The 23,728-nt window shown below is 39.2% G+C and overlaps 1 protein-coding gene across 3 annotated transcripts in view; it reads right to left on the reverse strand.

Moving 5' to 3' along the window:
- Window positions 1-22,524, reverse strand: part of ZDHHC17 (zinc finger DHHC-type palmitoyltransferase 17) — a 71,946-nt gene extending 49,422 nt beyond the window's left edge. For all 3 annotated transcript variants that reach the window (XR_008822052.1, XM_056340070.1, XM_056340069.1), the window contains exons 1-2: window positions 22,392-22,524; window positions 3,495-3,598 (exon numbers count right to left, since the gene is read on the reverse strand). Coding sequence is in view for 2 of the 3 variants with exons in the window: in XM_056340070.1 (XP_056196045.1) it covers window positions 3,495-3,598; window positions 22,392-22,454 (167 nt within the window). In the remaining variant the exon portion in view is untranslated. The remainder of the gene's footprint in view (window positions 1-3,494; window positions 3,599-22,391) is intronic.
- Window positions 22,525-23,728: the final 1,204 nt, after the last annotated feature.

Consider the following 23,728-nt stretch of genomic DNA (forward strand, 5'->3'; position numbering starts at 1 on the left):
AAACAAAACAAAAGGCAGCAACTTTAAGTTACATTAACACGGTACCCTTCCCAAGACATCATATTCAAAGTTACGACTCCAGCCTTGGATGACACAGGGCTACTGGTGCCAGAAAGGATAGAACTAAACATACTCAACATACCTCCATTAAATTTCACTTTTATATCACTAATGACTGACTTAATTTTTTTTTAACAAGACTCCATTTCCGTGCAGCTCTAGAGAGAGCACTGAATGGTATCACAGAGGAACAAAAACAGTACACAGCCCACCTTTTGCTTTTGTAGAGGCAGAAGAAATTCAAAGACTTTCTATGCAGTTATAAATGAAGTATTAGTATGCAATGTTACTCCATTGCAATAGCAAAGGCAAGAATGGATTTTTTTACCACTGCTTTTAAAGAGATTTTCAAATACATATGAGTGGCCTGCTTCCGCTTTCAGGAATGTAACTTTATATGAATGAAACAATTTTGCTATAGCCAAATACAAGATGCCAAGAAATTATACACATATTGTAATCACTGCAAGATGACAGGCTAAGACGCTACTACTTTTAACACTACCTAGATGCCCTTGGACACATTTATAACAAAGCCAGTGCAAAGTGTCCTTTATAGCAATAGATATTAAACCCAAACACAAGTTTCTGCAAAACAAACAGAGATTGTTTTTGGTATAAAACATCTAGGCTCACACATCTGTGGGAGCATTTAACAGAAACATAATGGGGAAAAAATACAAATACTGATAAACTCTGCAAGAGAACATTAGCTGAACCACTCTTTTCTATACAAAGTCTTATTTTTATTCTAAGTGGTCATTAGATTTCTAGCTCAAAGTGTATGAGCACATTAATAGTATTTGATCTATAGTAAGAAGCTAAAGCACACAAACAGTTCAATATGAAACCATGAACAAATACTTCTGGAAAAATGTGCAGAGCTTGCAAGCTCTTATTTTCTCTTGCTGAAAATCATAAAAGCAAATGCACTATTTTAATAACATTGTTTTATTTCTCTGTAATCAAGTGCCAATAAACTCAACATCTCAAAACAGAACTCTACATTCAAACAGCATATACGAAGTATAGTTAAAAACCTTTTCATGCCATTTTTCATCATCATTTTTAAAGTTTAAGAAACTATGTTCCCCATTTTCATGTATGTTGCAACAGTAATAGTTACTTTCACAGGAGAAACTTAATGCAAAACATAAAATGCGGTAACAGCAACAATGTTTAAGAAAAAAATTAAATGACTGACTAGCTACTTATATGGCATGGACAACTGCTTCCTGCCTGGGTTATCACAGATTTAATAGCAAACAATTCTGTGCTACAGCAAAATGCACCTTCTGCCTGTTGAAAAGCCTGCACTTTAAGTGGTCTTACATGAAATGCCAAATAATTTTGGGTGACAGATCAGTTTGACTTTTAATAGTGGAAGATACTCAACATTATTATAGCTGGCTACCAGACCATTCTTGAGATCAACAGAATTACATTTGACTAATTGTAAGCACCCAGCTACTATTTGACTGCATCACACTAAGAAGCCTGTTATATTCTCTTGGGGAAGACTGAGTGCCACCAATCCCATGCTGAATGTCACACATGCCTGGACTGAAAAAACACACCCAAACCAAGAGAATGAAAATATTTCTTACTCTATTTTGCTACATTTTCCTTGAACTTACTGAACTGCTTGGAAAGGGGAGTTTGAGAGACAGATGATCAGCCCTTCTTTACAAAACTTTTTGTAGTATCTTATTCATATTAGCCCCCAACTAAAAAGTAAACAAAGTCAGCAGATATCTTAGTCTAAGTGAATACTGATTTTTGAGGACAAGTGGTAGAGGATAAGATAATTTTTCATTTATATAAAAGAGAGGTTATATTTCTACAAAAGTGAGTTAACTATATCTTTTAATAGGAACTACATAGCTTTTAAATAACACTGAATTAATATATTAGCATGATTATTTTATTGCAAGCCTTATGTTATTTGGTGGGTTTGTTATCTGCCTTAAATTTCAGGGATTTTTCCCTTTAAGACAGCTGTTTTATATAACATGGCCTTCAAATCCTCATAAATACTTACAAAAATGGTGAGTTCTCCCTCTAGTCAGGGAAGTGCTGTCTGGAAGTACCATAACCTGATCACATACTCATGCTGATAGTCCCCCTTCCCTGTGACATTAACCATTAGGGCTATGATACAAAACTATAGTACTCTTTGGTGAGATGTCCTCCTCTCTGTAAATCGTTTCTCACCGTGACTGGAAAGGAACATAACAGGTAATTCAGAACAGCCCTGTTGATTCTTGTTTGAGGAGACCAGAAAATAATTATGACGACTCAACTGAAAGCCTAGATCAGTCTAAATTTGAGGGCTAATGGGGACAAATACATTTTAGGGTTTCAAACATGCATTGAACATACAAGAATGGAAGCAGGTAACCTGTCAAACCACTTCTACTGTTGTATTTCCATGCTTTCAAGCAGCTAGTTTGATGCTTGCCATAATTTTCATTTCTAAAAATCCCTAATATGAGGATTACAAGTTGTAGTATTAAGTATTTACAGCAACAACTGCAGAGTCTGTCATCATCTATTTCAGGAAGTTAAAATCCTCACAAAAAGTGAAGGAAAGTACATACTTCCTAAACCTAAAAGGGGCCTGTGTCACATGCAGAGCTGCAAAGCTGCTTTCAGTTGGAGGAGATGCCTTTTAGGGAAAAAAAGGAAAGAACAATTTTGCTTTAAGAAGAAAAAGACAAATAGCTCAGCAAGATACACAGTAGTTTAAGTATTCAAATTAACAGTACAAGAAAAATAAAAATCTTGCAAAACGATCATCTCAGTTCACTGAAGAAAAGCGACGGTGGTGGTCTCTGAATAGTAAAAACAAGCTAAAAAGTAGCATCATGACAATTCTTCAATGTCTTGTGAGTTAGCATGTACTACGGTACTGTGTAGAAGACAAATGTGTATAACTGATCTTCATTAAGAATGCTATTCTTAAATCTGAACACAGTTTAATCCCACAATTTCAGCAATAAACTCAAGTTTCATAGCAGCACTGAAACTGCAGAACTGGAGACAATGAAGGAAGTTACACAGAGCCACATTCCTTCTAACCTACTGACGTCAACAAACCAATGAAACCCTCATGTTTGCATATCAGTGTTGCCCACTTACCTCTTAATCATCACCTACAGAAAATGAACATCATACCAATAGGAAGAAAACCATATGTTCTCTTGCAGCAAATGACCTATATTTACAACTTAACATAATTCCCCCGCATATTTCCATACAAATCTCATAAATACGTCTTAACGCTAATTTTGTAGAGTTCACTTTTGAAGTCTTCCACCACTGTATCTACAAATAGAGTTCACTTTCCACTTTATGCAAATAAAAAAAAACCATTTTATTGTTTTTTAACTAATACAGACACATACAAGTCCAATACTCAAAAATAAACTTACTGTGTGGCTTTGACAATGTCCCAAGTGCTGTAATCATCAATGTGGCTTTTCCGTCCAAGAGATTCACTATATCCATGGTTGTAATGGCTTTGTGGCTTGATTTCCTAAAAAAAAAAACTTGTTATTAGAACACCAGCATTTAGTGAACTTTCTTAGAAAAAAAGAAAAAATATTTTAAAAAATAATCTATAAGAAAAACAAAACCAGTATCCAGTTCAGTGTACTATAAATCTACCTAAATCTGAGCATGGTAAGCTGACTGGCCACATTTTTACATTTTGCAAAGCAGGCCACCATATTCCCCAACGCAGATTGCAAACACTTCCAGAAACCACCACTTGTAATACCAGAGTTCTGCCAAATCCTACGCTGGGGTATTTTTATAGAATGTTAACAAAAAATAACAGCAATTTCTTTTTTTGGTTCGGTTTGTGGGTTTTTTCATTTGTTTTTAGAAACACAACATAGCATAGCTAAAAAAAAATAAGCTACTGGCCACAAAATAACAAAATCTCAGTCTGCTACTACAAATAAATACTATACTTCAAATAGCATAGTTAAATACCTTCCAGAAAATAAATAATTGTGAATGACTAATAACAATGACTAGAACCTACTGATACTTTATTGATTCTTCAACTCCAGTCCCAGCTTCAGAGGTGACCTTTGTATGTTTAGCCTATGGGTCTCAAACATAAATGGCACAACCATGACATGCTCTTCACCAGATACAGCTCCCTACAAAGTTAATTCTTTTGAAGGGCAACACTTCAACTGTCACTGCTTCTCTGGATAGCATTTATATTAAAACACTGTATTCACAGATCACCAAGGCAGCAACATACCATTTTTCTTTACAAACTGCATGCATGTGAAAGTCAACACAGCAAGCTGAAATTGAGCAATGAATTCTACACAGCTTCTTAACTGTATTCCATGTTACAAGTACTACAGCTGATTGCCTCTCTAATTCAGCACAGCTACATAAAAAAAATGAGAACTGCAACAGTGAAGCAGAAAAAGAAGCAAGCTCTCTCAAAGTCCTAAAAATGCATTTCAACTGATGTTATTAAAATGTATTATTTACTTGGTCTTCCCCTACATATAATTTCACAGAAGAAATTTTGTTTCTTTAATCTATACATGGAAACACTCTTAAACACCTTATGAAAAGTGTTTAAGATGCCAATTTCCACTTAGTTATTAAAATAAGTGATCAACATTTTCATTATTATAGTTGTTTTTTTTTTAAATAGAGATATCTTGAGTCAAGACAACCATGATATAATACACCTCACCTTAACGAGGATTCAGTCACAAATCTCTACCACCCTCTCTCCCAAGAGGCATACGTTGCCCCACTAGCTTAAAGTGACCAAGAGACATATTAGGGCTAGGGAGACTTCCTATTGCCAAGATGAGCAGGTCTCCCCACTTCTCATGTTCTCCGAGCTGTGCAATAATTTCTGCAAAAGCAGCTGTTGGTCACAATGAGAAGTAACTTCTTACTGTTTCCAGTTGTGGCTAGTCAGCCAAAGTGCTTTCTAGCTACGTGATAATATTAACCAGCTCTCTGTTGACTGCAATGGCTGTTTAAACACCAAGCTGCCATGCAGACAAGTAAACTGCGTTCTGACTCTCTTAACCTGGGACTTACTCATCTTGGCTGTATAAATACAACGCCTTCCCAATAACTGGCTGTTGGCAGTCAAATCAGTCATTACAAATTCTTCTCACTGAAGTTATTTCAAAGGTACTTCTATTCTAAAATTATTGTGTGCATTACCTCTCTCTTTTAGAGAGGTGAAGAAGACTATTTAAGTCTGAAAAGCACATTTAAAATATCTATTTCCAGGTTTCAGCATACTGAAGTGCCACTTAAACAGAAGTCTAAAAACTTACACCATTCATGACCTTGGAGTAAACTATCAAGAAGGCAGTCTAGTTGCAAACCTCAAAACTCTCAGTATTAACTTCAAAACCAAGTAACTTCAGTTGAGCATGTTTGTATTTGTTACATACAATGTAGCTATTTCAAAAAAGGAAAATAAATCAAATTAAGATAAATTCTAATGCATTAAGTACATTTCATAGTACTAAACTGTACTAAAATTAAGTCATTTATATAGCTAGAACATTTACAACATTTTATACACTAAATTTTTTCAATAAATTCAAGTGTTTAGATCTTTAAAAGCAGAACATAGTAACACTGAGAACCAGTGCAGCAAAAGTCTTCATTTTCAAAACAATTTATTCTTATGCATAGACTTCTCTCCAGAAAAATAATTCTTTCAATTTCACATAGTACATGTTTCCTTGACCACAATGCCCTTTTGTGGCATTCGATTTTTCTTTCTAAGCCTGAAAAGACTGACTAGAAGCAATTAAGCCTTGCCAGCCCAGCAGGAAAGTTGCTCTGTTGCCATCTCTACAGGAGAAACAACCTAAAAGTATCACAGGGCATCTGCCGTCATCCACATCCCATGTTACAACCAATTCTTTTCCTATAACAGAAACTGTTTCGCTTTGTCTTTGAAGAAGGCAACTTATTAACCAAACATTTTTTTTTTTCCCCACCTACTAGATAAGCCAGAGTGTTAGCTGGAGTAAAGATGCTGAAGAAGATACTAGAGGACATTACAAAAAAAAAAAAAAAAAAAAAAGAAGAGAGAACGCTAACTTCATTATTTTGTCCAACGTGATTTTCTCTTTTCCATCAAATCAGGAGAAAAGCAGAACTTATACAATCTCTGTTCACCATTATACCACACAATCGCAGCAGGATTTTACTTACCAAATTGTAATGCTCAGACCTTGAAAAACTATAAAGGACAAGTCAAGTAGGCAGAGGCCAGAACAAAAGAAATTCACTGTCCTGAGAATTCACCTTGATGTGAAGATAGTAGACCAATGTATTTCTTTGCCTTCCGTGGCTGCCAGAAGTGGAAAATAGTCTCTCTTCTTGTTATCTAACAGTTATTAAAAGCAAACTGAGAAACTTGGGTTATTTTTCAGGCAGATGTTAATTTACCAGGGAACACTATTTCTCTTAAGCTGTGTTTCCCTGACCACTTCAAGCAGACAAACCAGCCTTCTGTTGTTCCCTTGAGTCCATACGAGCCAGTCAAGAGAGATGCCCATTTACTAGCAGTGTAAATTTATGTCCGCCTGAAGTGACCATGAAACCACAGCCTTGTGATACTAATGCTTTCACAAAAAAGTTGACGGGAACACAGCAATCTCTTAGGTATTAACTATTAACCATGTAAATTCAAAAAAGTGAGAGATTATATTCCTTAGCCCCTCCTACAGTTTTTCTACTACTTTTACTAAGGACTTGAAGGCAATGACAGTACCCTTAATTTCATTTAAAAAATATGTATTTCAATCTCCTTTCATATTGATAGCATCTCTGGACTACTCTTTTTACACTGAAATGTTCAAATTTTGTTACATTAATGCAAAGCAGCTGAAATTATGAAAAAGTCAGATTTGAGATGAAAGCAAATGAGTAAGCAAACAGTTCTCTCCCTTTTTCCCCCAGTACATACATTAGCAGCTACAATCCATCTGTTTAAAGACTCACAAGTATAAACTGAAAGTGAACTCTATGTTTCCTGATTTACTAAGAAGTTAAGTTTGTATTTTACATTTAAGAACAGTTGAAACAATCCCTAAAATCCTGAAACATACACGGACATCACAACCTCCAACACCATACAACAGACTCTCCTAAACACAGTGTGAACTGTGGAAAAATGGATGACTTTAGATTTGCTTGAAAAGAAGATGCAAATACTGCTCATTTTGGAAGTAAATAATTTAAGACAAATTCCAGGAAAGCATATCAAATCTGAATCTTCACACAAACCAGTCAGCTTTCTGCAGTCCGGACACAGACTCCCAAGCTTAGAGTCAAAATTTATTACTTAATATTATTTATGCAACTTGACAGTTGCATGTTGGCTTATAGTAGCATGCTGGCTACTATTGGTGCCATTCTACAGGATATAACTCTTACCTGGCATTGTAAGTGCCTAGTTTATGACTGATCCACAGAGTAATTTTTGGGTTCCTAAGTCAATAAGCTGCCAGGAATGAAGACAGAAGAGAACCTGTATTTTGTGAATCACAGTAATACCTGACTCACCTGGTGATACATGATTTGGACCAAGTCACTGCAAACAATGTTCTTACACACTGCACTTGACTGACAAGACAAAATATAAGATAGCCTGAAGTAGGAGACCATCATAAGACCTACAATACATGAATCCAAAACAGATATGAGCTCAAGGTGTTATCTCAGAGTCTACTGAAGACAGCTAAAAAACACTTCCCTTGAACCTTCAACTTTTGATTTTGCAGTCCCTATCACAGCCTTAGGCATTTCAGAGATCAATTTGATTACTTACGTCTGTGCTTGCAAAGCCTACTGGTTTGGTTAAACATCAACATAGCAGGAAACGAAAATTGTTGTATTCAACATGATTAACCTTCCCCCAGATGTCATGGCTTGTGATATACCAATATCTAGTCAACAGAACTCAACTGCTAGCTCCCTCTGCTTTTATAAAGACTATATATACACCAATGGAAAAAAACAGAAATCATATTTGAAAATTGAAAGTGCAAAGCTCTCCTAGCCATTCTATTCACAACACTGAAACACAAAAGCACATTCTTAAAACTCACAAATTCAAATTATGTCCTTTTTAAAGAAAAAAATCTGCAATTGAAAATCAGTTTCTAATACAATAATACAGCAAATAAATGTTTTCTGAAGCATCTGTTGCTCAAATGAGAAAAGAGTAAACAAATTATTTGTATCTATCCAGCCAGGGGTCAAGTTCTGCCAAGTACCTCTGCAGTTATTTGGAAAGTAAGAATCAGAAAAAAAACCAAACAAACAGTATGGCAATTGTTTCATTTGACTATGTGCTACACCGTTGCAAACATAACCCTAAAGTAGAGAAGCTCTTCAAATACCATTGTGGTAATTCCTCCATCACAAGGACTGCAACAGTATATTAAACTATTAAGTTTGCAACAAGGACTCAGTACCACAACACACCATTTAAAAGTGAAAGAGCAAGCCTAAGTATGCAAGGATTTCAATCTAGTCAATAAAACTTGTTTAGACATCAAAACTCCTCCTAAGCCCGTACATGCTTGCGCATATTCACTCATTACAAGTTAAGTAAACAAGATGGCTCAGAATAAAACCATGCCAAATCTTTAAAACTAGCAAACATTTACCTTTTCCACCACTTCCTCTGGCAAGTTTTATATTTTTAAATGTTTAGCATAGCAACTTATAAACCTGCCATTTAAAAAGCTGTGAATATAAATCACAATCTCTCTGTATACGCACTGATAACAAATACAATGCTTTCAACACAGCCACACAACCATGCAGTGCTGCCACGACAAGTGTGGGCCTTGCCATAAGTCAGCAGCAGGCTACCTGAACACAGCTGCCTGTACCCAGGCATCCCATGTCCTGCTCAGCCCCGCTAGGACCGACTGCAGGGGCGTGATGTCAGGGGAGTTTGCCCAGTGCTAGTCATTCTGCATCAGCAGCTAAGCTAGATAGAAAGCATAGGTACAACATTCAGACAGCATCTATTTTTGGACTTTAACAGAAGATTAAAACACAAAATACAGATTACTCCTCCAACCTGCTAGAGAGAAAGCTCTGCTTAGAAGTCCTATACTGACCAAGATTGCTTGCCCAGCATTATTAAAGGAACACGAATAAGCATTTTAAAAAGCGAAAAATAATTATTTTTATCATGTTTACATCATGCCTTTCACAGAACTTTGTGCACTGTCAGTTTCACTGTCACCATTTGGCTTTTAAGTTCTCACCAAAAATAGGAAAGAATTAATCTCCTCTAAATGCACACCCCCTCACAGAAATTCTAGGAGAATAGTTTAAATCCTTAGAACTACTATGATTTTTTCCAAACATATGACAGATTGCTAATAAAGTCACAACGTAACATTGAGCCTAGAACATACACCACATTCACAAATGGCTTCAACAATATTGAAGTGTTATTTTTCCTTTTATGATGAAAACATTTATTCCAGGGAAATTTAATTTCACAACTATGATCCACTGTTAAAAACCACTAACAGCAAATTCAAAGATGAAAAGTCAACTGAAATCCAAATGCATTTATTTTTTGATATTTTGATCTCCACTGACAACAGTTCCTCCCCAGCTGCAAGTCAGGTAACCCAAATAGAGAGCAGAGGCCCTAATCTCCCTAATTTACAATAAGCAGGTTGCAAACACTAAATCTCTGCTTACTTCATCCTGTTTCAAGAAGCCAATTCCAAGCTTGATTTGAGCCAAATTAGCAGTTTACCATTGCTAAAAGAGAAAGGTCATTTCTCTGCCCACTCTCCCCCATGGCTCTTGGCTCCGTGCTCCTGTTGTCTAACTCAAGCTAGCTGTGGTACAGTGAGCCCACTCAATTAATTGTGGGGCAGGGGCATGGGGGGTGCAGAGAGGAGGAATTAAACAAGAAACAGAAAAACCCGATTCTTTTACAAGGACAGCAGGTTGAATCTGTTTTTCCTCCAAAAAGACTGGCTCCAGGGCCATTGGTAGAAGTAAAGCAAGTAAAGAGAATTAGCATGAACATTAAGCAAGTAAAGAGAATTAGCATGAACATTTTGGCAGCTGCCAATTGTTAATTTGACTAAATCATGGAACAACACACTCCAGCTTTTAAATATTCAAGGAAGTCAAGCTTACAGGATGAAGAAAATTATGCTATTTCTAGAAACTGGTAGAGTTGGTTGGCTTTAGAAGGTTGCAACAGACAGATTTTACTTATTTATAAAAATCAAATTTGGTTCTCCATTTAGTGCCAGGGGTCACTCTTTCTCGATGAGCTTCCCACTTCAGTGACTATCCTTTGACAGTGCCCTAATCACTCATCTGCATCTGTGACTAGTTCATCATTACTCATTAGTCACAGAATGTGCAGATTGCTTGCACAGATATGTAAGTAATGCAGGGTAGGAAAACTTGGAAGAGTGAGAGTAAGGCTAAAAAAACCGATAAAAGTTGTTTTGGAAAAAAGAAACAACACAGTAAAGGAGAAAAGCGAACATCCTCTGGAAAACAGGACCAATAAGATAGGGAAACAGAAGATAAAGCAAAATATGAAAAACTGCCAAAGGAAAAAGGGAAGTGCAGAAGAGAGGGGAACAAAAAGCAAGTACAGCTTCCAAGAACGAGCACTAACAATACCAGTATTCCCAATCACTTCTCAAAACCAAATGTCCAAGTAAAGTTATGCTCATTTCCCCTCAATGCTCAAATCTTTTAATCTTTTCCAATAAAAAAGCCAAAATGAAAAATGCTTAAGGAGAATTCTGAGAAAAGTATTCATAGAAAAAAATTATGAAATCATATATGAAAGAATATGACCAAAACTGAATTATTCTGAGATCGCCGTTTCATAATTCGCAATTATATATAGCAGGAGGATATGAATAGGTCAATATGCCTGCTTGGACATAAGGAAGGGAAGAAAATACTGCTGCTTACAGCTGCTACACATGGCTCTGGTAGGCATTAACAGATGGCTAGGACTGCTTTTCCTTTAATGTTATGCAATATTGCTGCAAGGAAGCAATACCACGATCAAAGTCAGACATTCAAATTCTGAATGATGACCAAGATAATTGACACTTGAAGAGAAAATACTAAGAATTTCTAAAAATAAAAATGTAGTAATAAAAGCATCACCTTCTATAAATTATTGCATACCATTGCCTTTGTTTCTTAATGAAAAGAGAAGAATATTTTTTTTTTTGATGACTATACTATTTCCATACCTGGCTATAGCTGAAAGAATCATGATAAAATCAGAAGTGACTGCAACTATTTCAAAGCAGCTTAACAATAAAATAATCCTTACGTGTGTTATATTTGACAGGGATTACTGAAGGTTAATATTAAAGAATTACCCTCCATTTGATTTCTCTGTTCTTCATTTGACAGAATATAGTGCTTTTTAGTAAACTTTCCCAGTTTTCCTCCTACTTTTTTTAAAGTGCAAGAATCTATACAGATTTATTTATAGTAATATGCATATTATAAACACCCACATTAGTTTATACACACTTAAACACTAGCCACTCATGCACTAGCATTAATAGAATAATGCTCCCAAAATAAGGACAAGCAAATACATTTAATGCATTCCTAAAAAAGATACTGCTGGTATTTATTTTGGCATTTTTAACTTAGAAGTTCCTCTTCTAAAGCTTATGGTAACTTTCCTGCCCCTACCCCTTCACCTAATTCTGCAACACAAAGTCACAGAAACAGAGGCTAAAGTGATCATGTATTAATTTTAGAGATGATCACATTAAATTCTTTACAGACTTGAAAATAGCAGCTTTTTCTTCTCTAGAAACAGCAGTAAATTTAGGATAAAATCAGTGAAACAGCTAAGCTGACTAACTGTTGACTGTCTTCAAGTGGCAGCTGCCTGAACCTTCTCACACTCAAGTGAAGTCCTAGCCAGAAAAAAAAAAATGAAATAAAAAAATCTGCAGGGCTGTACAGGTCCACAAGTTTGAGGAGCCAGAGCTTTCAGCAGCTATGAGCTGTTAAGATTGTCTGAACTCAGATGATGCATATACACCTTCAATTTAGCTAATACATGCCAGAAAACTTCCATCTATACCAATTACATTCTCCATGAAAAAAGTGCACAATACCAATTATCTTAACTGGCCATATTATACATTAAAAAACACTGAACTGTTTGGGTTGCAATTATATACTGTCTGAGTTGCCTTACTTTGACCTTTACAATTTATGCTGGAATTGTCCCTGCCCCCTATTATAGCATTAAATTACATAAATTGAGTATGACATGACAAACCCCCCTTCCATTCAATGCCAATTCTGTCGCCATTTTCCATTACTTTTCACAATTGACAGCATCCCATGAAGTCTGTTTGGTTTCCCCTCTTTAATTTTTTGGCCTATTTGCATGGTTTCTTGACGTGCCAAATGAAAAGATGCATTTATGAAAATCCCTGGAGAAGCCAATCATAGAATGGAAAAAACCCCATACCTAATACTCTGATTTTTTTGTGAAAGCAAGTCACAGTTTAAGTCTACAATCCTTTCTTTAAAAAGCAGCAAAATAGATTGAGAAAAGCCTCAAACATGGTAAAGTAGTCCTTTTGCTGATACTGAGTTCCACCCACAAGCAACAGAGAGAATAATCCTGCATACTTGCCAATGTAGATCTGATTTTTTTACATGAGTTAGAGATGCTCAACTAGAGCCCTTTACCCAGCCACTTTATACAAAGGTCAGAGAACATGTGAATTAAAGCATAGCTGGTAATGAGCAAGTTTTATTTCTTCAAAGCAAGCATCCACAACCAATGGACAGCTTTCTAGTCATTTACTTACAGACGATGCTAAATTGAACAGTGTTATGCTTTAGGAAGCAACAGCTTCACAAGTAGGCTTTTCAGAAGGCCTTGTATTTGCACACAGTGTCAGCAACAAGTGTTATTTAAAACAGCTGCATTTGACTAGCATTTGTAATGGTTAAAAAAAATGGAAAGCTTAAAATGCTATGGTTTAAAATTTACTTGAAAGTTTTGTTTTAGTCAGCAACTTACATTAACATGTACATACATCCTTTTGGCTCTCTTTTCAAGGAGTCTTACCTTGTGTTCTCAGCCAAAATCTCAGGATTTCAACAGAAATAAAAATGGGGCTTTTTTCCCCAAGTGGTTTAAACAGGTCTAGGTCTCAAGAGTATATGAGCTTACACAAGTCTCAACATTAAAAAAAAAAATCCCCGAGACATCTAGCACTAGTAGGAAGTCATCATGAGATAAAACTTATAACCAGTTATGCATTTCACTGTTTTAAAGTGCTAAACATCAAAAATACATACTTAGGTGCATCTAGCTCAATCCTGATCCTCAGCTACTTGGAGAAAAAAAAAACAAAAAACAACCACTCCTCAAAATTCCCAGAAAAGGATATTCTGAAAATTCTTTTCCAAAGATCAAGGTTCTTGATTCAATTTTCAAACCTGGTAACATCACGTACTCAACAAAAAGTATAATGAAAGTTCTGCTTTATTCATCAAGTATTTGCCAAAGCCACTCTCAAATGTAAATTATGCTCCTTAGTGAGTTTACAGCTAATTCATCTCCGAGGAACAGCAAAAAAATTACATCAAGTATTAGAGGACTGGCAAGTGCACATGACAGAATGAACCGTCAGCCTAGCTATGGACCCTCTTTTCTCCTTGGCCGATACAGAAAAAAAGAAAGCTAGTATAAGCTGCACTCGGTCTTCACAGAAAACTTCAGTTTCCCATTCCTACCACAACCTGAACCAGCAAATGGACCTTCAAATCAACAGCCAACTAAGCAAATTCTCATTCCCACTTTGGATAAACACAGGCTGGTTCATCTACCACAACTAGGAAGTGCATAAAAGGTGCTTCTAGTCATGCTGATAGTTGATTTTCTGCAGCATATCAAACAGCTTAGTAAATCTGTGGTATAAATAGGACTGTTCTAAACTGTCAGACAACTCCTAACCTTCCAAACTGGTCACACCAGCTCACCCTCTACTTTCTATCAGTACTGTAGTGCACTTGATCCTACAATGGATTAGGCATAGTGAACTGGCAGAAAGTGATTCACAAGTTTGGTTTTTTTTTATTGGATGCATTTTCTACAGATCTAGTTCCCTGAACTGGTTTATCCTGGGACCAGACCAGCATCACTGGCAGACACATGCAGCTGGAAGTGTTTAAAGGTAGGTTTCACAACCACCTTAGGTCAAGTTAAAACTGATGTGCCATCAGAAGGAGCGGTCACACTCACAGTCCTGGCTGCACATTCTTGGTTACCTCTTACAAGTTCTCACAACAGCACAGTAATGGTTTCAGTTAGATCAGGTCATACACTCACAAAGCAAGAAGTATTCCAGTTCACCTACTGGCCACACAACTGCAAGAGCTAGTCCCAGGAAGGGTAAGGGACCGTGTCTGGGCTCCACTGTGGTTTTAGACCATGTTTTTTAACATGTGATTGAGTTTAAAAAAACATCACAACCTTCAAAACCGGCAGTTCAAGTGTTTTCAAAGCACACTCTGATGTCCTCCCTCTCTTGGTACTGCGCTCCCCCCTTCCTAAGTCATCCCTTGATCTTGAACAGCATTCCAAGCTCTGACCACAGCATTCCCACTACCCTCCAATTTTGGTACCTCCCCCCTTACAGGGACAATTAAGGAAACACTTCTGAAGACCTCAGGTCATCCTACAAGTGTAGGAAGAAACTACTAGATTTCAAAATTGCACAGGACAAATTGTAGTCTAACGTTACACCACGTACTACTGGGCATGACAGACCTGAAGGTTTTCAATTCAGCCAGACTCCCTCTGACTTCAGAAAAAGCCTCAACTTTGTTCTACAGTCTCATTTGTAACAGACCCCAGTGTCTCTCCCAACTACAAGGACACTGTGAAAGTCAAATCTTTATCTTGTACTGTCTTTGAAAAGCAGCAGAGGACAGCATGCCTGCTGAAATACCAATTACTGATGCCACTCCCATTGAAACATGTCAGTATCACTGGCAATACTACCCAGTTTTCAAGCCAACAGCAAACAAACATTTTCCTCTTTAATTCTGTAAACTGGATTCTGCAAAGTTAAAATGTAACCCTCTTCCACATTTATAATGTCTCACTACGTTCCTAAGCAAGCAGGTAACCACAGTGAAATAAACACTTGTTGAAAAACTGAAAATGTGTGAAAACTGGGAGAAATAAAAGTCTGTGTTTAACAAGTAAAAGCAAACTAAGCCAACACAAATTCAGGTCAAACAAGACATTTATCACTGATGCTTTAAGAGGGCCTGTTTCAGAAAGCGAAAAATCCACTACTGTCCAAATCAGAAGAAAATACATTAAAAAAATAGAACTGTTTACAGTTTTTCAAGTGTTTTCAAGATGCCTGAGAAGCCATAATGCTACCACTGAGAAAAAGCCCAGAGTGACGAAAATCTGCATACAAGGGAAGTGAAAACAACTGGAAAAAAAAAAAAAAAAAAAAAAAACACCACAACAACAAACCACCAGCAAGAGAAGCATTGACAATGAGTGTCACAAATTAGAAAAATATGGCCAACTGAAAGGCAAAAGGACACAAGACATTCCTATCCCCAGAAGGGCAAGCAGCATCCTAACAACAAAAGAAATGGACAAAAATTGTCAAGATTACAACATAAGAATGATAGAACTGTCAATAACAACAGAAAGCCTCAAAATCTGAAAATGTTCAATAAGTACAGAACAAAAACACCAGGAAAAAGCCAGAACATTTAAATCATATACTGTTGCCATGACAAAATGCTTTCTTATGTAACAACAAATATTATTAAGCTTCTTTAAAGTACAGGTTGTTTAGGTCAACTATGTAGTCCAAAAGATTCAAATACTGTTCTTCATTAAGCATGAAGAAACTCCAGTGATCTGGATAAAAAATATGGGTTATAAACATTCACCATTTTAAGTTGTTTCTGGCTTTTCCAAGTTTGACACAGAATTAACAAAAAAGCAAAGACTAGTAAGGCTACCATGACTTCACAGAATAATAAACCCAGCACTTGCCGTTTATACAGAAGTAGTAATGGTCAAACACATTTAATGTATGAAGTGGTTGATTTAGTATTGTTGATACTTTGATTAAGAAATTAGAATATAAAGTTAACGTAGTCTATCCTGTATGTATTAAAAACTAGAAGTCAACAAGCTTTATTCTTACGATTCTTTTTGTGACTATTACACATACTGTCCTAGTTAAGGACCACGTTGGCTAAAAAACTCTCTCTTGCGCTTTTCAGTAGCTCATGTTTTTAAAACCTCAGGGGAGTGTCAATACAAAAATATTATTGAGAGGACACTATGCATCCTACAGAGCTTGGATTTTTACCCCACCCTACTTCATGCTTGGCTGCAACTCAAGAGTAGAGGTAACTTACATTGTGGGGGAAGGAAGGGGGACAAATAATACCTGATACTATGTAGCTTATATTACTTGGGGAAGGTTGGGACAGGCCAGGATAAGGTTTTTTAAATACCAACAAAAGCAAAGTCTTATCTAAATGCAGATCCATCCTGGTAACTATCCAGAAAGCATTGACAAGAATTGGAGGTGAGTATTATCAGGGCACTAGCTTCCAGTGTGCAGTTCCCAGCAAGACCAGTAGAATGGTCTACACATACGGAGAATGCCAAGTAAGAATGTGGAAGTTGCTTTACTACTGCAATTGGCCCTAGTGTAGCTACTAGAACAGTGCTCTGTTCTCAAGTTCGCCAATACAGCAGCTATTGAACTCAGAGCAATGCCATGAAAACACTGGAAGAATGAAAGAACACAACTTTAACGACAGACTCAAAAGGATCAGCAGGACTGCAGACCATAACATCAGTGTAGGGATCCGACAACCATCAGCATATTAAATAAATACAGACAGACCTATATTTGGATAGATCTCTCTCAAGATGTAATGAATGGAAACAAATTAAATTGAGACTAGAAATAAGTTTGAGTCTTAGACAAATTAATTTGGGGGCAACTTTTCCAGCCACACCATACTATCTGTTGCTATAGGATTTTATTTTCTCTTTTACTTTAGAAGTAGTATCCCAGCTATAAAAGAATTAGTTCATTAAAAAAACCTCAATGCCTGTTATTAGAAGGTTGGATTACATCTGCAGTCCCCTCTGGCCTCAAACTATGAAACTAATAACCATGACAGACAAAGCAAGACAGAAACTTCAATATCAAACACGCTAATTTGCCTGAGACTTCATGGTTCCGACCTTCTTTTTAAATAATACAATAAAAAAAAATAACTGATCTTTGAATGAGCTCACAAATGTAAACTTAGTCCCCGAAGTGATCTTGACTAAACTACAGATTAAATCTCATACCTTTACAGGACTATTAAGAACAATCTGCACCCCAACACAGCCTACCAGTATCAATAGAAATCCACAGGGAACAGTCAGACTGTAAAATCAAGCTTTTCACTGATACTTCAAACAGAAGAAACTAGACCTAAAGTTATCTACAGTAAGTTTACCTATTTTCTTCACACCACCACCAAGGAATACAAGGAGGTATTTTGCTTCTAACTTCCTAGGTAGTTACAAATTGAACCACAGGGAGAGAAACAAAGATAAAAATGAAGGCTTTGAGCTGGGATAATTCCTGACAGAATCCATCACCCTTAAAATTTTCATCCAACTTTGCAGGAAGATTTTTCTCTGACTTCAGAGTAAGTCAAAGAAAAAAAAGAAAAAAACCCACAAACCCCCCCAAAAAATCCCCCAAACCCCTACTTCCACAGTCAAGACTTTTCTAATGCCAAAAGAGATCTGTAACAATCAGTAACTTCCATCTCTCTCAAACATATCGCACACAACCTAACAACATTAGTGAATGCACTACACAGCAGTAACAAAAGAGATCTTCCACCCTAGTAACAGTTCTTACCATTTAGGAAGAGATGCAGCCCTGAACAGATGAAATACCTTAGAAGTTCAGGCTGTATTAGGTCACACACCAAGAATATTTTCCAAACAAACAGGAGCAGTACAAACACAATCCACTTCCCGAAGATCACACACACGCTACATTTCAAAATAAAACATCCAAGCCTACAGTCACCTACCCAGTTCAAGAAGTTGTTCTTGTTTAGAAGATCCAAGGAATTTATAGTCAGAAGGCCTATTAAAATAATTTAGTCAAAGGACAAGTATGAGTTGCATTCCCATACTAGGGCTACACTGTATAAATGGAAGCAGTACTTGCCATTGTAACTGTCACCAGAAACCTGAACACTGGGAGATGGAAACCACCAAAACTACTTAGTCCAGTGTTACTGTTCCATCCTAGGGTACTCTGCATCTCTTACAATGGAGCAACCATATCACACTGTAGGGCAGTCAATGCCCTGCCCACCCCAAGATCTATACCCAAAAGGACCCCCTCTCCTCGGTCATCTATGTACTCTGCAATCCTAGAATTCATGTATATAAAAGAGGCGGTAGATCACTCACAAAATCAGTCACTTCAACACAGTCTACACTCCTTCATATTCATGGATTTGAAACACCACCCAATTATCCACATGCAGAATTCAAAAGCTTGCATTTGGTCTCTAGAAAGACATCCAAACTCAAGCTGAAAACATCAAGAGCTTGAATATCCTTCTTCGTTACAATGATTACTCACCCTCACCATTCACTGCTTGCACCTTTCAATTTGATCCCATTCAGCTTCACTTTCCAGCCTTGGATGTTGTTAAGTATAAACTGAATAAAGCACTGCATCTCAGTAAGAAAGTATTTGCATGAGGAAAAAAGGTGCTCCTCACTATGATACAGTGAAAGGCTTGAAAAACCCTGTTCATGTTAAGGCATCGCTAAAATAATTCTTAACTCTTTTCAATACTCTTCATTGTTTAACAATGACTTTTAAAGACAAAACTTCATCCTTAATGTTACCACATACTTAGCCAAAAATAATCTCCTTGTTCCTAATCAGTAAACCACCTTTAAAAAAATATTCAAGGAATACATTACAATTTTTTTTAATCAAAGCATTATACTGGGAGCTTCTGCTGAACTGCCTGTTCATATTTATACCCTACCAGTCAATAAATTTCAGGATACAATCCTATGTCTATGTTCCTTATCTTCAATGCACTACTTTGAATATGGCTGCTATAAGGTGCACTTTGTCCTACTAGCGTAATTTCACATGAATTCTAGATGTTTTTTTACAATTGTGCTGTCCTTCCGGCATAGTACCTACCCATCTCTTCACCTGCAAGTTTTATTAATGGCAATTTTGTTATCACTTCCAAATCATTCACGGAGAACGGGGGGTGGGAATAAAAAATATTCAGTCTAAAAGATTAACTTTTCTAAGACTTTCAGGAACAATGACGTTCAGGAATAGTTCTCTCCAGCAACTATTTCCAAAATATATCAGTTACCCAGCAGCTCTCCATCCATTTATCATATACTGTAAGATGATTCTATTAGTATTATACAAGCAATTGACATTATTTGTTGTACTTCAGCACTAAAATGGTATTTGTATGCTTTGCTGTTCCACTAGTAAACTTATAATGATGCTATTAGCAAACAGTGGGATCTACACTGTCATAGTAAACTGAACTTGTGATAAGAAGAAAGAATAAGTGTCCTTTGAAACAAGAGTCTACTATATGTTTGGCTTGCTTTCAGGTGGGAGAGAGGGAGAGGCCCACAAACTCAGTCAGCAAGACACCACACCAAAAGCAGCCCCCCACCACCAGTTTCATAAAGCATGCATGTTTTCAGCAGTGTTTCTACCTCTTCTTACCAAAATTCCTTGAAACACTTTAAGCTGTGCCTTTCACAAATAAACATGTCTTCCAGCACGCCAGTACTTCACTAATTTTTCACTATTTCCAAGAACATCTTTCCTGCAACATTAATACTGTGTTCATAATATCTCATGGTAAAATGCAAAGCCATAATGCCCGCATAAAAAATACTTTCCTTCAAAAAAAGCCCATCAAAAAACTTTGAAAGTAATTCAGATTAGTCAAAATAAAGAGACAGTAAGAAGCAAACATCTCATTAAAAAAAAAAGCACAGAAAAAATATCTGAAAGATGCATGACACAAATAACAGTAGCATAAAACATAAGAAACTGGGAAAGATTTTGACAGTCCTATAAAAAGCATCAGTTTTATATGTATACAAATGTAAGAATGGATTACATGCTCCAACGTCACTACTTACATAAGGACATGGTGCTACTTTCTTAAAAAGGGGAAATCACCAAGTATTAAGACCCCTGACCTTCAAAAATGACTGAACATAGAGGTACTATGTTGTTTAGTGGACAAGTCTATAATGATACAGCTCTGCTGCGGTACAAAATCCTCAAGCTTTTAACAGACACTCCAGAAATACTCACTTAACAGCCAGTTTCACCACCAACATTAGAAACATCCTTCTCTTTTAAAGCTTATCGGCACAAAGAGATTTTAAGAACTACAGGAACACCCACTGAAATCTGTGTAAATACTACCCTGAGAATAAGATATAGTTAGATACTCAGCATTTCTAGAAAAATCAAATTAAAAACCCTCAAGACTAGTTAGACGAGCGATATTTATTGCATATTAAAAGATTCAGGTTGGTATTACAGCACACAACATGTATTAACTTCCTCATTTTTTGTACACACTCGACTTTATACACCAAAGGAACAGCATAAAATTCTGTCAGATTGCTTAACTACTGAAAATCACCAAATTAAATTGCAATATTTTTGTTCACTACATAGTAATTACTCAAAGCTGATTTAAGAAACACAATCTTTTAAAACACAATGGTTTCCTAACAGCCTGTAGATGCTTTTCACTCCAGTTTATAGTTTTAGACTGCCCATCTAGAGTTTCTACAAGTTAAGAACATTTTCTTTCAAAGAACATCAACATCCAACAGTCTGGATCATTACTGAAGACTTCTGTCACTTCTGGAAAACATCAGACACTGCAAGTGAGGATACTTCTCTGGTTAGTCTGGTGAAACGTAGCAACAGTCTTCGCACACCACTTAAAATATCCAAAAAAACCACAAAACCCACCAACAACTACAAAATCAAGAAACTTATTTGGGGTGCGCTGCCTTGCTACTTAACCTTCAGAACAGACAGGTCTATTTTAAAATCATAAGTGAGTAAATTCTGGAGAGGTAGAGAAGAGTGGGTAGGATACACAATCGTGTGTAAAGACCTACAGAGCCCCTTCAGTCATCATGAAAACCCGAAGTGTCATTAAGACGTTGTTTAAGCAAAAAAAGAGTACCATCTGTTTAGCAAAACTGGAGCCTGACATATGCACTAATCTTTCTGCAGGCTGAAAAAACAATCCTTACAATCCTTAACGTATCAGGAGAAAAGTCTGCACGTAGAAGACTTCTCTAAACTGTCTGAAGTATGCTTCAAAGCATTCATACTAGTCCTCAAGAATGCACACACACTGTTGACAAAGGCGGGTGGCACAAAACAAGGGTAAAAACATGAAACAAAACGACCTCTACATGTTACCTGTAAACATTCCTACCGCCGCCTGGCCAACAGATTGGAAAAAACGGACCGTTTGCTTCCAAAATACCGCCCCCCCCCCCCCACCCCGGCCACTCAGGGAGCGCTGGGCCGGATGGGACTAGGCCAGTGCCAGCAAAACACAAGAGATAACATTATTCCTCCTCCTCCGAACCGCTTCCCCCGGGCTGCTGAGCAGCAGCCCCCGCCGGGGCGGCGGAGACGGGCGCCGAGCCCGGCTGGGCACCGAGTGCTGCGGCTCTGGGACGCGGTGCCGCGGCACCACCCCGGGGCGGCTCTGCCCGCGGAGCAGCGGCTGGGTGGCGGCGGGCCGGGGTCGGGCGGGCCCCCACCGCCCTACTCCCCCCCCCCGGCCCAGGGTCGGCCGGGTCCGCCGCCGCCAGGGAGGCCGCCGTAACAGGGCCCGCGGCGGGCCTTGCCCCGCTCCCCGCCACCGGCACCCGCAACCTTCTCCCCGCCTAGCCGCTCTCTGCCGCGACCCGGCCCGGCCCAGCCCAGCCCAGCCCACCCCGGCCCGCCGCCGCCGTGCACACCCAGGCCGGCGGCGGGGGGCGGCGGCGCACCTCCCGCCCTCCGCGCACCCCGCCCGCTCGCCTGACCCCGGCCGCGCCCTGAACCCGTGCACGCCGCCGCCGCCGCCGCCGCCGCCGCCACCGCCGCCCGGCGGGGTGCCCTCACCTCCGGGTGCAGGATGGGGACGCAGCCCGCTTCTTTCTCGTACTCCTCCAGAGGCGCCGCCATCTTGGTGGGAGCCCGGCGCCCGCTGCATGCCGGGTAATGCGCGCGCGCCCGCCGCGCTTCCCCCCCTCACGGCAGGCGCGCGCGCGCGCACCGCCCCCTGGCGCCCCCGGCGGGGGAAGGGCGCGCAGCCGCGGGGCGGAGCGGGGCCGGTGAGGGGGCGCGGGGGGGGAGGCCCGGCACTGCCCCCCCCCGGCCGCCCTGCAGCGCCCGCGCCGCCCGGCCGCCGGAGCTCGGCCGCTCCCCGGCGGCTTCGGCAAGGGCGGTGCCGGGGAGCCGCCTCCGCTGGGAGCTACGGGCGGCGGCGCGACGGCGCTAACGGGCCTCGGGGCCCCGGCGGCGGCCTGGGGACGAGCCTGCGGGCGGGTTTCCAGCCCGAGGGCCGCAGCTGGCGGATAACTGGCACGGCCCGGCGTCCGCCCCCTGCTCCCCGGGAGGCGCGGAGAGCTGGGGAGCGCTCCCTGATCCTCTGCCCGCCTGCCTTCCCACCGCCGGGCAGGACCCGCCGCTCCGCGCAGCGCGGCCCTGGGCGGCCCCGGCCCCCGCAGGCTGGGGGCTGCAGGCCGCTCGGGGCCCCGGAACGGCTGCCGTGAGGCAGGCAGCCGCCGACCGAAGAGAAATCAAATTTTTTGCTAGCAACTTTGTTTAGAGAAGCATGTTACTCTTTGGAGATACCGGTATCAATGCTCCTGAATGAATATTTAGTATAATTTAGGTTTTGAGAGATAGTTTAGCTTAGATTAAATTCATTATAATCTGGAATGAGAGCAAAAGGCGAGGTCCCCTGTACATTTAATGTGGATTTGGCTACAGGCTAAGCAAAGTCTGTCAGCTTGCTTTGGAAGTTTTATTCATGCCTACTAGGTAGCAAAGAGAGCGTGGGAAAAAGCCAGGAGAGTTTTTATAAGGTTTTCACTCTCGGCTGCAGGAACGTTTGAAACCCCCTAACAGTTCAGAGGACGCTTGGAAGGGATTCATTCCAACCGTTTGTACCCAACTGAACCGGTGATTTCTTACATCCTGTCACACGCACTACCCAGATGGCCAAGCTATCTGCTGCAGATTCAGGGGTCAAAGTACATCGTGCAGGAAAAGAGGCTTGGTTCTGTTTAGGTTGTCATTTCTGTTCTTATAAGCTGTGTAATGCACAAGCAGCCAAGATTAGGAGCCCTAAAGCTCTTTATTTCAAGCCTTTTTTTTTATAAATTGCATTTTTATAAAAAATGGTTTTGCAATTACAGAATGTTATCACTGGTTTGACTGCTGCTTTATGTTGT

The sequence above is a fragment of the Falco biarmicus genome, chromosome 5, assembly GCF_023638135.1.
Source record: "Falco biarmicus isolate bFalBia1 chromosome 5, bFalBia1.pri, whole genome shotgun sequence".
NCBI lineage: Eukaryota > Metazoa > Chordata > Aves > Falconiformes > Falconidae > Falco > Falco biarmicus.